The sequence below is a fragment of the Artibeus jamaicensis genome, unplaced genomic scaffold (assembly GCF_021234435.1).
Source record: "Artibeus jamaicensis isolate MK-2021 breed Jamaican fruit bat unplaced genomic scaffold, CSHL_Jam_final contig_233, whole genome shotgun sequence".
NCBI lineage: Eukaryota > Metazoa > Chordata > Mammalia > Chiroptera > Phyllostomidae > Artibeus > Artibeus jamaicensis.
The window spans coordinates 7,142,065-7,156,044 of NW_026521486.1; the positions used below are offsets into that span (position 1 = coordinate 7,142,065).

Sequence of the window (13,980 nt, forward strand, 5' to 3'; positions counted from 1 at the left end):
ATTTGCAGAAACTCTCCCTAACCAGTGGATGAAGCCCTTAGTCATGACCTCTCCCGGCTCCAGGCTGCCTCTGGCCTTCCTCACCACCCGAGGCTCCTCTCTCCCCAGGTGCGCCGAAATGATCATCAACATGGACAGCAGCCAGGTCCACAGCAAAGACCCACGCTATGGGGCCAGCCCGCTCCACTGGGCCAAGAACGCAGAGGTAGGCGGAGTCCAGGGCAGTGGTGGGCAGGGGGCAGGTCCCTGCGCCCTTCGTTCTCAGCTGCCTGAGGAAGGAGGTTCCTGAGGGGACTCTGAGGCTGGCACTTGGGGGTCGCTCTCACAGTGGGCCCCCGGCAGACAAGCCCAAGGAGAGATGACACCCTGGCATTGCTCACTGGCACAGTGACAGTGTCCCCCTGTGGTTTTCTTCTGTGTAAACTGGGCACCCAGTGTCCTGCCTCTGGAGGTGTGGGTCAGCAGCAGGGTAGTGCAGGGGGACATTCTTCATAAATCGTCCAGTGCCTTGCACACAGAGGTGGTGATTGATGGCGATGCTGCTGCCGGCTCCAGCAGCATCTCCTCTGAGGCCGCCCCCCAGGCCCTGCTCCGTCCCCCTGGGACGATGGAGGGCTCTGGTCTCTCCTCTCCGAGAGCACGGCTCAGGTGGCCCCAGAGGGCACGGCCTGCCCCTACCCGGGATGGACCAGGCGGTGGACATGCCAGCCCCAGCAGGGCACCATCTTCATGCCAGGAGCCAGCCACCGAGGCAGGCCATTTTCTGTGAGTTTTGTCACTCGTTATCACCACCTCGGTGAGGTAGGGACCTTCATTCTCATTTCACAGCAGAGAAAACTGAGGTGCAAAGGGGTGCAGTGACCCACCCAAGCTCAGACAGCTGGGAGGAAGCAGTGCTGCTCAAGGCTCCTGGGCTCCAACATCCAGGCTCCCTTCCTTGGGGCTGCTGTGGGGCAGGGATGAGTGTTGCCAAGTCCCGAGAGGGGACCCTACCTTTGCGGGGTCCCAGGGGAGGTGACAAGGAGTGGGGCTGTTCTGGGGCAGGGCCCAGGGGGACTTCAGCAGGGAGGCATGGACCCTGTGAGTCCCAGAGAAGGCCTCAGAGGCCCCTTAAAGCAATCGGCACATCTTCGGGCTCTTGTCCCCTAGTCCTGGGTGCTGATGGTGTGGAAGGCCCAGAGCCACCCACAGGACTGGGACCTGCCACCTGGGCCCCCTTCCAGTGCTGGAGCTTTCCCTCTGAGGGAGGAAGTGGCAGTGCCCGGTGTGCCCAGGGGCCGCGGGGGTGCCCTGCTGACTTGGGCCGGGACCCTGTCCCCCACAGATGGCCCGCCTGCTGCTGAAACGAGGTGGCGACGTGCACAGCACCAGCTCTGCGGGCAACACGGCTCTGCACGTGGCAGTGATGCGTGGCCGCTTCGACTGCGTCATGGTGTTGCTGACCCACGGGGCCCACGCCGATGCCCGCGGAGAGCACGGCAACACGCCGCTGCACCTGGCTGTGTCGGTGAGTCTCCTCCCTGGCGCCCTGGTGCCCCTCCCTTTGTGCCTGCCAACAAGACTCGAGATACGAGAGGGGAAGGCCCAGCTCTGGCACTGACTGTGGCCTCAGGCACTCGCGTCACCTCTGTCGGCCTCGGTGCCTCCCCTGGGGCACGGAGGTGTCGGCACCCACCTGGCAGAGTGGTCGAGAGGAGTCGGTGGCGGACCCTTGGTAGCCAGGAGGGACGTCTGAGTGACACGTGCAGGCCGGCGTGGAGCAAGCACCCTGCAGGTGTTGTCCCCCTCCCCTTCGTCCTTGGGGAGCGGCGCCCTCTCAACTCCTGGGGGGCGGGGCTGGCCTCTGCGCCCGGGTGGCCCTCAGTGGGTGTTGGGTCGTCACAGAGCAGGGTTCCGGCCCGTGAAGGCCCTGCAGTCTGCTCCGACACTGCAGGGTGACCGCTCTGCATGCAGGGACGGGACATTCGTGCTGTGTCACAGACGTGTGTCTGTGCGTGTGCGTGTAATGACAGTGGTGGCAATGCGCAGGTGCCTGTGTCATGAGTCTTGGAGGGAGACCCTGGGACTCTAAAGCATGTCGATTTAGGACAAATTCAAAGACATCCTATTTTATGCCAAAGGTCGTGGTTGTGGGGCAGTGGTGCTCGAGAGGCTGAAACTGTAAGTGAAACCACGGCTGTTTCAGCGCTGAATGGTCCCTTGGAACCGTCCCGGTCAGCCAGCATCTCGGTCTGTTTGGTCCCCTTGTGCTCTTAAAAATTACTTAGGATCCCAAAGACCTTTTTATATGAATTTTAGCTGTCTATATTTTCATATTAGAAATTAAAAGTGAGAGGTTTTCAAAAGACTCATTCATTACGAGGCTTTTGAAATTATTAAAAGATTCATTAAAATATGACTGTAATTTGCCCATCACATACTCATATATCATATTTTTCAGACTATAAGACACACTTTTTTACCACATTTTTTGCTTCAAAAATTTCCCCCTATTTTCCTCTAAAACCAAAGTGCGTCTGGGGTCCGCACCATAAGATGCACCTCGGTTTTAGAGGAGGAAAATAGGAAAAGAAATTTTCAAGCAAAAAATGTAAAAAAGTGCATCTTATAGTCTGAAAAATATGGTAAGTAATATGTTTGTGGAAAATACCTTTTCTTTAAAAAAAAAAGATTTTATTTATTTATTTTAGAGAGATGGGGAAGGGAGGGAGAAAGGGAGCGAAACATCAGTGCGTGGTTGCCTGTAGTGCACCCCCTACTGGGGACCTGGCCTGCAACCCAGGCGTGTGCCCTAACTGGGAATCAAACCAGTGATGTTTTGGTTCGAAGGCCTGCACTCAATGCACTGAGCTATACCAGCCAGAACCTAAAAACACCTTTTTTTTCCCCTAAACAAAAATAACTGACCGAGAGAAGATGGCATTGTTTTACTTTTTTGTGTCTTTTTAATGCCTGTCTTTGGAGAAGGCATGAACCCTCCCATCTTCTGCTACATTCACTGTTGCAGTGTGTCATCAGGTGTGTTGAAGAACATGAAGAAATTCGGCCTCACAGAGAAATGTGGTTGGAAAAGATACATAGCTGTACCTTTTCAGATTCTTATGGGTATGTTCGACAGCGCACCAGAACTTGACGGGGTAGCTGCTGGCAGGTTGGGTGCAGCGGGCACCCCGAGGCCATCTCCCCGCACTTCTCACTCACATCCACAGGAACCTCTTGCCTGTCACAGGGGCATTTTACCCATGCACGGTCCGTGTCCTCCCTGGAAAATAGCGGTTCCCTGAGTGTGTGTAGCTCCCAAATACATCAGCCCCTTTCGTGGTGCAAAACCCCCATTTGTAGATGCCACCGTCCAGCGCATGAGAAAAGCCTGTGAGCTGCAGGGCGCACGCGGGTTCTCTGGAAGGCTGGCATTTGTTTGGAAGCTCACATTTTACTATCGGCACCAAATACTGCCAGGGGGTTTTCTTGAAGTGACAGGCTCGCCACCTTCATTTTTGAGAAAGTGTCCCCCACCCCCATCCCCAAGGCTGAATTGTCATAGCTGGCCCATCGGTCCGTCTGTCATTCCTCAAGAAAACACAGCATCCAGTGCGAACAAGCCGCTAGTTCGGTTGTCGGCTCTCGGCTCACAGGCGTGGAGGCGCTTTCCCTCCCTAGGCCTGTCGGCGGGGCCGCAGGAAGGTCTCGCCCACACCACTCGCCTCACTCCGCACTCAGGGTCACAGCCTAACAGAGCGACCCTCGCTGCCGCAGCAGGGCGTTCTGGGGAGGAGCAGGCTGGTTAGTTAACGTTTTTTGACCGTGAGTGCTCAGCAGAGAGGAAAGCCATGACCACTGTCATGGTGCTGCGGCCTTGCTGCCTGCTAGGACGCCGTTTTACCCACCATGCCTTTGCACCATCAGTGCAAAAGTTGGTGCAGCGCAAGGGCAGACACCTTGCTACTTTCTATGAGACCAGGCTTAACGTCCTGAACCTTTGAAGAGGGTCTCCCACATCCACAGGGGCCCACAGATCTCACTTGGAGAATGGCCGGCGGGCTTCACTATTTCCCTGTGTCCAGGCCCCCGCAGTGCCATCTCAGGGTGTGGCACACTCCAGAACCGCTTTTACAAATGGGCTGCTTAACCGTTTCTGTGCGTCGGTTCGACTTAAGTTTATTTTGAAGGGAATGTTATGTCACTACCGTAGCGTGGCCAAACCAGTGCTACAAAGGAAAGGTGGCTCGAAAAAAGCCATGTCACTGGTGTTTGAAGCACACATATTTACCTGTGCCCATGTGAATCCGATGGTGTGGGAACCACTGTTGGAACAACTGCCTTCTGGACACACCTCTTCACCCATGAGACAGGGAAAGGCGGCCCTGGGACACCAAGCTGTGCCCCCACCACCACTGCCCGGCCCCCAGGTGGTAACCACACAGTGCTGTGGACAGGGAGGCCGCCCTCAGAGGCTGCCATCAGGGAGGACCCTAGGTCACCCCCTTGGGACTGGCGCCCTGGACCACATGGGCAGACAGTCTTCCCTTTCCTTGCAATCAGCAGCTGACCCTTCAGTGTCCCCATGGTTCCTGGGTGGGGGGTCATAGCTGTGCTGCTTCCTGTGAGGAGGAGCTGGTGAAGCTGGAGACTGGGTGAGGGACTGCTGGTTTCTGTCTGCGTTCCGAGACCCTCACCTGGGGACACTAAGCCTGCTTGTCAGGGCACCAGCCTTCAGAGTGTAGACTTCGGAACATCAGATCGGTAGGGTCGGGGGTCAAAAGTCCCAGTGTCCTTTCCCATGCCGAGGACCAGTGAAATGCCCATTGAGTTGATGGGTAGGGTCCCTTTCCTCTTCGTTTTCCTGAGCTGTTGCATATTCCCCACCCCCCACTCCATCCCCAACAGAAAGACAACGTGGAGATGGTCAAGGCCCTCATTGTGTTCGGGGCAGAGGTGGACACCCCAAATGACTCTGGGGAGACTCCTGCCTTCATAGCCTCCAAGATCAGCAAACGTATGTGCTCACCTCTCTGGATCCAGCATTGGGCAGAGATGGTGGGGAGCCCGGGGCTGGGAAGGGGGGGCCCCCACTCTCAGGTGCCAGAATCTTGTTTGCACCCACCCCCCTGGCTCCCTGGGCAGGGTCTCTGGAAAGCCCTGGGAGGTTGAGACTGTAAGGTTCCTTTTCCCAAGACCTGGAGCCCTGACCAGCCAGGAGATGGAGCCCACCACGGCGCTTGCTCAGCCAGTACCCTCTCCTGTGTGGCCCATCCCACCCCAGCGTGCCAGGGTTCAGGGAGCGGGACAGGGAGGGGCCACAGCCCTCGTCCTCAGCCTTGGGGAGTCCACTGATAGAACCCTACATTAGTGTGTGTGTGTGCCCCGTGCTCACAGGCAGGCTGCATGCATTACACCACCCTAGTGTGTGTGTGTGCCCCGTGCTCACAGGCAGGCTGCATGCATTACACTACTCAAGTGTGTGTGCGTGCCCCGTGCTCACAGCAGACTGCATGCACCCCAGGCTCACTCAGTGAGACCTTGGCTTTGGGCTAGAAAAAACAGATTCTCCTCACCCACAGCCTGGAGCTCCCTGGAGGGTTTCAGGGAGCTGTGGAGTTTGCTGTGGGTGTGCACTCACCAGTGTGTGCAAGCATGTGTGCGTGCATGGGCACACTGTTTCTCGTGGCATCCTTTTCTGTCATCCCATTTGTCAGATGGGAGTAAATCCCTGCTGGCTGGCTGGCTAGTCCCTTTTGAGCTGTGCAGGAGACTGTCCCTTCGGCACTTTGGAGAACTGCTGCGTGTGGAGGTGGGAGTCTTGCCCTCTCCACCAGAGTCGAAGGGACGGAGGGAGTTCCCACAACAGTCAGGCGGGGCAGCACCGCCCACTCCTTCTGTTTTCCATGCTGAGCCCCAGCACCTTCCCTGGCCCCAGGAAGCTGTTTTGGATGGAGCAGACTGGAGCCTGCACGCCCCGCCAGGGTGGGGTCGGGCACCCGGCCCCTCGGCGCGCCTGCCTGCCTGGGCAGCCTGGCAGGTGGAAGCGGGGCCATGTGTGGAAGGGAGGGCCCTCTTCCCTCCGATGATGACTTCACTTCTGATCCCGTGCGATCTCCTCCTCCCCACGCTGTCACCAGTGGTCACCAGGAGGGCACTCTTAACTCTGCTGAGAACCATAGGGGCCAGCCACCACTTGCCGCTCCTCCCAGGGACCCCCTCGGAGCCAGGCTCCCCAGCAGCACAGCGTTCCTCCTGCTCCCTGGAGAGATCGCAGCCCCAGCCACCACCGATCAGCTTAAACAACCTAGGTAGGCCCCCCCCACCGCCCCCTGCTCCCTGCTTTCTAGCTGGTTCCCAGGCCCCCAGATCAGAGCTCCCGAGAGAACAGGGCCTCAGTGTGGCAGCCTTTGAAACAAGCAGGGAGGGAGGGTGGGCAGGGCATGTTAGCCTCTGGAGGCAGCTAGCAGCCTATGGAGCCCGGAGGCCAGTGGGTTCCCTGGCCCACAGCCCACAATGCATTTCCCCAGAGAGGACACCCTGGACACAGGTCTCGGGTCTGGGTGTGCCCTAGCACCCGTGAGGTGAGCGCCGTCACGGCTGTGTGCCCTGGGAGTGCAGGGCAGGCAGGAAGGAGCCCTGCGGGGTGCCGGAGCCCCCGGCCCTCTGGCTTCAGCAAGTGTTTCTGCAGCACTGCTGAGTCCCTGTCAGGCCTGAGGCCGAGTGCTCCCACGCTGGCCTGTTCAGCTCAGTGACTTAGGTGCTTTTGATCGTGGCAGGCAGCCAGCATCGGCCCCCGGGCATCCTGGGATCCGTGGAGATGGCCCCAAGGAGACTCTGGGTCTCCCGTGGGCAGTCCACCCCAGGCCCTCAACTGTCTGAGAGTGGGGTCCCGGATCAGGGTAGTCAGAAACCCATGGTTGGCAAGCCAGCCTCTTTTTTTTTTTTTTGCTGTTGGGGAAGCAGACACCAGCACCCCCACCCAGAATAGCTCAGCCAGGCCTGGAGTGCAGCGCAGGCAGGGCCAGCAGCCAGTCAGTCCTTCCAGCTCTGCCTCTCTCCTCAGCCTGCCCACCCCCACCCGGAGCTGACCCCCCATCTTTATCTCTCAATTTTGCAGGCATTCAGTCACCCAAGCCAGGCTGGATGGTGGGCCTGGGGTGAGGTGTCCGATGGGTAATGCCCTGGGCCTAGAGGGGCCGCAGAGCCCTCCATGCCCCGAGTCCACCGTAGCCAGCTCCTCCTCCTGTCTCTCAGCCCCATGCCAGCACACGCCCCCTTCTGTACCGCCCCAGCCTGGCACGCTGTCCCCTGCCTCTCCTGGCGGGTCTCCCGCTTAGCTTGCCTACCCTCTGGCCACTTGCCTGGTAAGGGGACACCTACCGCCTTGCTCCCTGCTCCCTGCTCCCTGCTCTCTGCTCCCTGCTCTCTGCTCCCTGCCGCCTGCTTCTAAACTTGCACAGTGGTGTGGGGGGCCCATCAAACTGGATGATGTGGCTCTGCCGGGCCAGGCACCTGGGGCCAGGCTGCTTGTTAGGAGGGCAGCTCGTGCACAGGGTGGGCCTTGGGCACATGAACGGAGTGGACAGGTGCATCCGAATTGAGAGGCCATTGAGGAAGTTTCCAGAAGGGTCAGGATGAGGGGCATCTGAAGAGTGGTCAGGCTGCCTCCCTCCGTTCATGGAGTTAAATACCAAGGCGCATCTCGACTCGGCCCTTTTGGCTGTGACCTTGGACGAGTCGCATGACCTCTTTGAACCTCATCTATAAGTTGGGAACAGCAGCCATGGTGCTGGTGGTTGTTGGCCGCACCAGGTGGACGGGCGGGGAACCCCGCTGTGGGCCGCAAAGCACAGGACACTCAGGGGCCTGGGCCTCGCGCTTTGGGAGGCAGATGCTGAGGCGAATCTGGGCGCTGCCCGGGCCAGCGGGGCCCTTCCCAGGGCAGTGGGCTCCCATCCATTCCAGCCGTTTCTCCAGAGGGGCGGTGGGCTCTGGCTCAGCTGCTTCCTGGGACAAAGAGCCCTTCTTGAGGGCCGCAGGCAGAGCTGCTGGCGACAGTGGGGTGAGGGCATAGCCTCAGATCTACCCCCGAGCCCTCGGGGGCGGCAGGGTGACCCACCGGGCTGGCCCTGCCACCCTGTGTCCGCAGAGCTGCAGGACCTCGTGCACATCTCCCGGGCCCGGAAGCCGACCTTCATCCTGAGCTCCACGCGGGACGAGAAGCGCACGTAAGTGAGGAGGGAAGGGGGCTGCACGTGGAGGTTTCTGCCCGGCGTCCACAGAGGGCTCTGTGGTTGTGTCCGCAGTCCTGCGGGGCGGCCTGAGTCCTTTGTGCTTCTCAGCCAGGAGATGGAGTCTATAGAGAGCCTGGGCCTGCTCCTTTGTCACCAGCTGTGCAGGCACTGGGTCACATGATGGGGCTGGCTGCAGTCCTATCCCTCCCCCGATACCCTGCCATGGTTGTGGGGGAGGCGGCCCACGGCCCTCTGGAGAGACGAGGGCCTGCTCCTGACCCTGCCTCCCTGCACGGAGCTGGCAGGCTGGGCCGCTGGCCCAAGCCCTGCAGTGCACCCTGACCCATTGCAGGAGGCAGGCCTGCATGGTAGGATCACAGAGAAGAGGCCCATGCCGTGTCCTGGAGGACAGACCCAGGCCCAGAACCAGTGCCGCCAGCATAACTGGCCACCAGGACAGACGTGGTTCTGATTGGCAGCTCTCCCTGCCCCTCCCCTAGTAATAGAGGTGGCTTACTCTGTTTATTACTGTCCTGCGCTCCTACGCCAGCAGCCTTCCTGGGGAGGAATTAGTGACTGCAGAACCTGAGCCCCCCAGGGGTTGAGTCCTTCTCAAGGTCACATTGAGTGAGTGTCAAAGTGGAGACAGGCCCAGGTCTTCCAAGCCAGGCACGTTCTGCGACCAAGGGCTCTCTCCTGGCCAGGCTGCAGTGCCAGCCCCGGCAGGGAGCAGGGAGGGCTCCATAGACACAGGTTTCGAGTGCTCACATGGCTGCTTCGGCACCGATACCCAGGGTCAGGGCTCAAGTGCTGAGGTAGAGTGCTGGGCTGTGATGGAGCCCTGTTCCCTCCCGCTGCTGTCCCCACTACAGCCATGACCACCTGCTCTGCCTGGACGGAGGGGGTGTGAAAGGCCTGGTCATCATCCAGCTCCTCATTGCCATCGAGAAGGCCTCGGGCATTGCCACCAAAGACCTGTTCGACTGGGTGGCCGGAACCAGCACAGGAGGCATCCTGGCCCTGGCCATTCTGCACAGTGAGGGCGGCCCCTGGACGGCGGGGGCGGGGCGGGGTGGGGTCAGGATCTGTCAGCTTCTGGGCTGGACTCGCCTTTACTCAAGTGCTATGTCCTTCATGGAGCTGTCTGGGCCGCCCAAGAGGGCATCCACCTTCAGGAACGGGTGCAGGGGGCGGGCTCGGTCATTGCTTAGGCCAGGTGCCTCTCCCCACCTCTGACCCCCTTGTTCCTAGGCAAGTCCATGGCCTACATGCGTGGTGTGTACTTCCGCATGAAGGACGAGGTGTTTCGGGGCTCGCGGCCCTATGAATCGGGGCCCCTGGAAGAGTTCCTGAAGCGGGAGTTTGGGGAGCACACCAAGATGATGGACGTCAGGAAGCCAAAGTGAGTTTGCTCGGCGGGGCACTAGGGCCATGGCCCCAGCCCAGCGCCCTGTCGGCTGCTCTGGGGCAGAGGCTCCCAGTCCCGGTCTGATTAAAGCTGGGGAGGGGAGCAGCTTCTTCCCGTGGAAATGAGGGGCTGCTGGAGAACACGGGTGGAAAACACCCTCCACCCATATCTGATGTTTTTCCACCTGACCGGCTCGCCCTAGGGGCAGAGGGGGTCGATTCTCAGCCGACACACGTTCAGGACTCCTGTGCTGAGCACAGCTGTTCCCCATCCGTGTGTGTGTGTGTGTGTGTGTGTGTGTGTGTGTGTGTGTGTTTGAGCATGCGCACACGATGGGGGGGGCACATGCGAGCAGCAGGTGGCAAGACTTGCCACGTGGTTGGGAGACAAGTGCCCCGAAAAGTGGCAGCCGTGCAAGGAAGGCAGGCTGGCCCAGTTAAAGAGGCTCCTGAAGAGCCTGCAGCACCGCTGCTTGGTAGCACCCCTGCCCCGGAATCACCGTATTGTCTGTGTCCTTCGCATCCTGCCGCCAGACTGGGAACTCCTGTTTCTTCTGCAGCCCCAGCACCTCGGACAGAGCCTGCCCCAGAGCCACTAAGTGTTCATCCCTGGCTGTCTGTGGGCGCAAGAGACAGAGGGCCGAGGGTGAGGTGGTCAGGGAGGGCTTCCTGGAGGAAGTGACGTGTGAGCGAGACCTAGAGGGCTTGGGAGGATTTGTTTTTATAATAAAGCTTTTCTTTTCCCATTGAGGAATAATGTATAGCCTTTTAAGGAGGTTTGGAAAATATCATCCAAGATTTATTAATCAAATACAATGTTGTAAAAGCATTTTTGTATATTTTACCCTAGATTTTTCTTTTCTTTTTGATGGTGAAATAAAACTTACATTTAGCAAAGGACATAAACCGCATCAGTGAATAAGTAGGAAGCAAATGCTCACATGACCACCTGCCAGAGATTCAGAAGCCCCTTGACTACGTGGCCCGCCCCCATCACAGTCCCCGCCCTCCCTGGGGGGTAGCCAGCCACTCCCCCGCCTTGCAGCAGGATTTCCCGGGCCTGTCCCTGGGCCCAGGTGGAGTCATTTTGTGTGTCCCCTCTCTGACACTGCTGCTGTGTTTGGGGCACAGGCCCGCTGTTGGGTGGGGGTGGGGCTGTGTCTCACCGTCCTTCTTGCTCCTCTGATGGCCCACAGTTATTTCTCTGAATCCCTCTGACGGACACGCAGGCTGCTTCCAGGTTGGAGCTCTTGCAGACAGAGCTGCAGCAACCCCTGTGGGGCTTGTTTTCTGGTCCACGCGTGTACAGGTCCCCCTGGAGCACACGTGTGCCTGGGAGTGGGGCTGCCGACTCTCCGGGCGCCTGGCTGCCCCCGCTCAGCTTCTGCCCAACCGTCTTTCAAGGGGCTGGTTTCTATTTTCACCCCATTTGCCGTTTTTTGAGCGTTCTGTTGCTCTCATTTTTGCCAATTGTCCAACATTTTTACCTTTACAGACCTGGGGGGTGTTAGGTGGCATATCGATGTGCTTTGAATTTTCATTTCCCTGATGACTGGAGAGGTTGAAACAGCTTTTCATATCACGTGTTTAAAGGCCCTTTGGATTTCCTCTTTTGTAACATTCCTGTTCAAGTGTTTTGCCTATTAGGGGCAAAATTGGGTTATGTGATTTGGGGATTATCAGGCTTCTTAATGATCTTTTTTTTTATTTTTTGAAAACTAGTCCTTTGATGGATATATGGATTTAAAATATTCTCTCCCACCCCATGGCTTGTCTTTTTGCTCTCTTTAAGGTGTTTTGTTGGTAAACAGGCATTCTTAACATTGGAGAATTTACCATGTTTTCCTTTGTATAGTTTGTTCCTTTATGTTGCGTTGAAGATCTCTTCCTTAACCAGAGGCAGGAAGCCAGTCTCAGGCGTCAGGTCAGGAAGCTTTCTACACCTGCCCTGTGCGTTTCGGCCTTCAGTGAACCTGGAACTGCTCTGTGTGGTCGGGGAGACCGGCTCTGCTTCCCACGTGGATACGTCTCCCCAGCCTGTCTTCTCGGGGCGGGCAGGGGTCCTCGCTCTGGTCTCTTTCTGGCTGGATGTCTGTACACAGACTGAGGAGCCCCGATTCTACCATGTGACACCACGTCCCGACACCCCAGGCAGCAGGACCCCCCACCTTGCCCTTCACCTTCCAGAGCGTCATGGCTCTTCTTGGAGGCCCAGTGGAGGAGTGGTTAAGGGCCCACACCCTGAAGTCTCCCCTTCTAGAAAAAGGGCACCTGTCTCCTGGGGTTTGCATGCGGAGTAAACAAATTAATGTTTGTAAAGCCCTTGGCACACGCGAGTCCGTGTCAAGGTAGTTGTTGCTGTGTGTGTGTCCATGTTAAATGGTAGGATGAGGTGGTCGGGTTCTACAGAAGATCAAGGCCTGGTGGGCTTTGGATGGAGCTCTGTTTCCGGGAGATCTGGCCCCGAGTCTGTGGCTTGTCTGGGGAGAACTGACATCCGAGCACAGATCAGCGCCGCCGTCCCACAGTTTTACCTCGAGGGGCCTTACACATCTGTCCCCTTTGCTCAAGGCACTGCGTGTGTTTTGTTTTGTGCTATTTTGAATTATACACTTAAAAACATATCATTTTCTAACTAGCTGGTATTTACAAGTACCATTTTTATTTATTTAAAAATTTTAAGTCGGAAGTGCACATAAAATGTACCATCTTAATTATCGTAAGCGTGCAGTTTGTAGTGTTCAGTGTCTTCTCACTGTAGTGACACTAACTTCCCGGCATCTGTCGTCCTGCAAAAAGGAAACTCCATCCCCTTTAAACATCTCCCCTCCCCTCCCCGCCAGCACCTGCCTTGCAAGTTTGTGTCCCTCTCAGTGTGACTGCTCTGAGCTCCTCCTGCAAGTGGGGTCATACGGTGTTCGTCTCCGTGCGGCGGGCGTGGTGCCCTTGAGGCTCGCCCCTGTGGTGGCGTATGTCAGAACCCCCTTCTTTTTGAAGGCTGATTGGTTCCCATGGGACATATATACGACCTCTGTCCACTCATCTCTTGGCGGACGTGTGGGTCTTTCCACCTGTTCACGGTTGCGAACGACCCTGCTGGGCTGTGTGTCCAAGTGCCTGTTCGAGTCCCGGTGCCTTTTACGGGCAGAATTCTGATCGGTTCAGTTTGCTTGTATTTTGCTTAGGATTTTGCATCCATGTTTGTGACTGAGCTTGATTTTATTAGCTCCCCGTACCTTTCCTAATCTGTAATTGATTTTCCATATTTTAAACCTACCATGTTTTTTAAAAGTCTTACATGATATTATTGTTTTTTGGAGCTGACGTTTACTTGGGCTCCACCGAGCAGTGTGCTGGTGAACCAGATCTCCGGGGGGGAAAGCCCTGCTTGGACTGCACAGGCCTTGCCGATTCCAGTGGCATAAATCCTCCCACTGTGGCCGATTTCACGCCTCCAGCAGTTTAGCAACCAGCTTCGAGATTTAGCAGCAGGCTCCCACAAGCCAGTATGAGCTGGCTCTGGCACAGCATTGGGCGTGTGTGCATGCGTGCGTGTGCATACGTGTGCATATGTAGGTGTATGTATGCGTGTGTGTCACTTCTGTACTCTGCACTCTTGCCTGCCTCTCAGGCCCCATCTGTGGCCATGTTCCTTCTGCCTAAAGTACCTTCCTTTGTGTGACTGCCCTGCGGACAGGGTCTGCTGGTACTGCGTCCCTCGCTAGCAGAATTATTGGAAAATGGGTTTATTTCACTCTCTTCAGTTGAAACTAGTTTTATTTCACTCTCATTCTAGCCGGGCACAGAATTCTGGGCTGGTGATTTTCGTGTGGAGTGTGCATAGTATCATTCACCCTGCGTCCTTTCCGCGTCCACCGTCCCACGGGAAAAGTCAGCTCCGATCTGACTGTTGCTCTCTGGGAGGTGATCGGTCTGTTTTCTCCGGATGCTGCGATGTGTTTCTCTGTCTCGTGCTCCGACGTTGGCTGTATCAGGACATGTCCCCACGTGGATTCCCTGCCGTTCACCCTGCACGGGGTTGGTTGGTCTCCTGCTGTCCTCAGACCGGCGTCTCTCCCCAGCACGGAGAGCCAGGCGCTGTCGCGCTGACTCTCGCCCCTGCGCTGTTCCTCCTCCCTGCTCCCCTGGAGCTCCCGCCAGACACAGTTAGAGCTCGTCTCTCCTTGCTGTCTGTCAGCTGCGCTCTGCCGTCTGTCCTTGGGCGCCTTGGTGTGGGGTTGTGGACGATTTCTACTCACCCATTTTTCAGTTCACAGAGTCTCTCTGCAGCTTTGTGAGAATTTCCATTTCCCATAGCCACTGAGGTGTTGGGTTTTTTTCCCTGTTGGTTTGTTGT

At 57.3% G+C, this 13,980-nt stretch overlaps 1 protein-coding gene across 5 annotated transcripts in view; it reads left to right on the plus strand.

Moving 5' to 3' along the window:
* Positions 1-13,980, plus strand: part of PLA2G6 (phospholipase A2 group VI) — a 56,160-nt gene that overhangs the window by 37,322 nt on the left and 4,858 nt on the right. For 4 of the 5 annotated variants that reach the window (XM_037160276.2, XM_037160279.2, XM_037160277.2 and 1 more), the window contains exons 7-13: positions 109-205; positions 1,325-1,507; positions 4,888-4,996; positions 6,120-6,290; positions 8,132-8,210; positions 9,089-9,252; positions 9,468-9,618. In XM_037160276.2, the coding sequence (XP_037016171.2) occupies positions 109-205; positions 1,325-1,507; positions 4,888-4,996; positions 6,120-6,290; positions 8,132-8,210; positions 9,089-9,252; positions 9,468-9,618 (954 nt within the window). The remainder of the gene's footprint in view (positions 1-108; positions 206-1,324; positions 1,508-4,887; positions 4,997-6,119; positions 6,291-8,131; positions 8,211-9,088; positions 9,253-9,467; positions 9,619-13,980) is intronic. The other variant, XM_053661770.1, reaches the window with a different exon arrangement.